This window comes from Hirsutella rhossiliensis (genome assembly GCF_020360975.1).
Source record: "Hirsutella rhossiliensis strain HR02 chromosome Unknown scaffold00008, whole genome shotgun sequence".
Lineage (NCBI taxonomy): Eukaryota > Fungi > Ascomycota > Sordariomycetes > Hypocreales > Ophiocordycipitaceae > Hirsutella > Hirsutella rhossiliensis.
In genome coordinates, this window is record NW_025408674.1 from 35,139 (window position 1) to 38,061 (window position 2,923).

Here is a 2,923-nt window from a genome sequence, read left to right on the forward strand (position 1 = left end):
GCTTTCCCGGCCGCCTGAGCACCTGAACCCAACGTCTTCCTGGCGGTCGCCCATCCTCGACAGGGCCTCTCCCAACCTGCACAGCTCCCGTCGTTGCTATCGCGTTTGAGTCTGACGAGCGATACGTAGTCGTACAGGTACAGGCCTAGCAGGAGCTCTCCACGGTGCTGATATGCCTTGACGTGGGAGCTCCTGAGGCCTGCTTCTTCGACGACGATCGACCCATCCAGGATCATCTGCCAAGCCTCTCGCTGCGAGCCGTTGTAGAAGCCTGTTTTTGAACACTCCGTTATATGCGCCCTTACGTCGAAGCTCACAAGACCAAGCACTTTTCCCATTCGCCATGTTTTGTAAATGTTCTCTTGTAGGAGCACGAGAGCCTGCTCTGCGGAACCCCTCTTCCTGGCTCCAAAGCGGTTAGTAGGCAACAGCCCAAACGTTTCCATCGGAAAGGAAATCCGCTCGGCCATCACCGCCTCCAGAAGTGTCGCGAAGCACGTCTGAGATCTTGAGCTCAGGGTGACCATAAGGGTATACAGCTAAGGGCCCTGACAGGCTAGACAGAAAGGCAGCCTGCAGAGAGTTCTGAGGCTGCAGAAGGCTATTAGGAGACCGCATTAGGCAGCCACACAAGCTGTAGAGAGACTGCATATACGGGTGAAGCTGAAAGAGCCCTCGGCGACTAGGGAAAGTCAGTATGCAAAGGGGGCTGGGAAAGGAGCCCGGCCCCTAGATATTGTACCTATACAACTGAGAAGGGGATATCAATAGGGAACCAAGGGATATAAATAGGGAGCCTAGAAGAGGGCATTGAAAAGGAGGACGCAGACACAAGGAAATACAACACATCACCCCTATTGTTACACAATCAATGCCCACTTGCATGCTCTCTTCGTGAGAAGAAGACTCCAAATGGGAGGGTCAAAATAGTGTGCGCCCGCGACCGGAACAGACTGCCACCGACCGACACAGTCGAACGAGCACGCCAAACCTCTAGTCGCAAAACGGGTTGCAAGTTCTCAATATTAGCTAAAGAGTCACTAGATGGACACACTTGGACTCTCAGCCATCGACCAGACAAGGAGTGCGCTGAGCACAACCACTCACCAAGCGGGGACCCGTCGGCACACCCAGTGCATCGCCGACTCGAAGAGCGCGACGCTACCAATATTTCAGATCTTGTGGCGTCTGGTAGTGCTCCTCGGGATATCATAACATATCTTCATAGCCATTCGAGTACTCTTGCCGGCCAACAAGACATTTATAATTGGATTGCGGCGACGAGAAGAGACCTACATCAAGGCCAGAGCAGCATCCAAACACTGGTTGGTCAGCTGCATAATGAGGGCTTCTGGTGCCGGGTTCGAAAAGATGTAGACAATCGTTTGACAGGCATATTTTTCGCCCACCCGGACTCTGTTGCATCGATGCGGTCGTATATCTGTAGGATTGTGCACTGGCCAGACTGTTGGCGTGCCCGCCTGATTACCTCCAATACCGAGCAGTTGCTCGTCATGATCGTCAAATCTCGGTGACGCAGTCCAGCTGGCCAGCGCCATTGCCACTGCCGCGATTTCTGCTATGTACGGGTTCTGCTCATCCCTCGATCCGAGGGTGACCGAGTAGCTGGCCAGCACCTCGCTCGTGCTGTTGAGGCTAGTGTCGTGAACGACACCTCCTTCCTCTGCGAGCTGGAAGTGGCGACGACGATACCTTCCACGTCGTTTGGCTTGACCACCTGTATCTGATCCCGCTCGCCCACGACGCGGTCGTTCCGTGGTGCCAGAGAGTACTCGTGGATGATCTCCATTCGCTCTGTGTCTGACTCCGCGATCATCGAGGCAATCCTTCGCATCGACGAGACGAGTCGCTTGCTCGCTTTGACCTTTGATGATGCCAGAGGATGCGTCTTGGGGCGTCCGCAGGCCGATCTAGAACCTCGCCGCGACTTGACCGTGCCGTTCTCGAAACGATGCGATGCCGGCCTCAGCCTCGGCTATCACCGCTGCAACTGTGCCGGAGGCTCCGTGACAGCCCTGTTCCCCAACCATCTGGGCCCTATCTAGCTAAGCCGCCTCTCTCACGCCGCACGTGTGCATCCGCACACTAGAGGCGGAGTGCATGGTTGGCGCTACCGTCGCGACAAACAGTTTTCTCGCCATTTGCAGGGATATCATCTTCAGTCTTCGCAAAGACATGCGGCCGTGAGCCGTTTGGCGGCCGCTCTAGCCATCTGCTCCATGGACCGGCTTTGTGCCCATGACCACCCCTAGTAGTTTCACGCTGCTCTTCGGTATGACCTCTTGTCCTTTGGTCATGAACGGTGTGTCGCAGGTGCGCTCCATTGCTCTTGTGAAGTGAATGACAGTCGTTTTGTCCGCTTCAAACGTTGCGCCGCTGCATCTTTCCCACTGGAGCGCTTCGGCAATGATTGATTGGATGCCCTCTCGGTTCGCCTCCGCCGTTGGCCCCGTCACCGAGGCTGAGTGAGTAGTCGTCCACCAACGCCCTCACGCCGCCTTTGGCATTGATGCGTCTCTGCACCAAGTCTGCGTTGAAGAACAGCAACGCAATTGGCGACAATGGTGATCCTTGCGGCAGACCTGCTTGGGGCAAGACTCGTTGCTCGGACGTGTGCCCGCTCACTACCACTGAGGCCGTCCGTCCCGGAGCAGAACGCATCCCTCCAATCCACCAGTCTATCTGGTATCCCCCTCGCTTCATCCTCTCCAGCACTCGCTCTTTGCAGACCCCGTTGTACGCGCCTTTGATATCGAAGGACCACCTTGCCAGTTCGCCATACCATGTAAGTCTGTTCCTGCAGGAGCATGGGTGCTTGCTCCGCTGACCTACGTTTTCTCGCCCCGAGGTGATTTGCGGGGAGGAGGCTACGGGCCTCCGCTGTGTAGGAGATGCGTTCCGG

At 56.1% G+C, this 2,923-nt stretch overlaps 1 protein-coding gene across 1 annotated transcript; it reads right to left on the reverse strand.

Moving 5' to 3' along the window:
* Positions 1-1,292: 1,292 nt before the first annotated feature.
* Positions 1,293-2,682, reverse strand: HRG_07244 (reverse transcriptase (RNA-dependent DNA polymerase) domain-containing protein; the record flags this gene model as incomplete). The annotated part of the gene is made up of 4 exons (XM_044865715.1): positions 1,293-1,684; positions 1,714-1,963; positions 2,283-2,446; positions 2,478-2,682. The coding sequence occupies 4 exons, from the start codon at positions 2,680-2,682 to the stop codon at positions 1,293-1,295; spliced, it is 1,011 nt and encodes a 336-aa protein (XP_044718679.1).
* Positions 2,683-2,923: the final 241 nt, after the last annotated feature.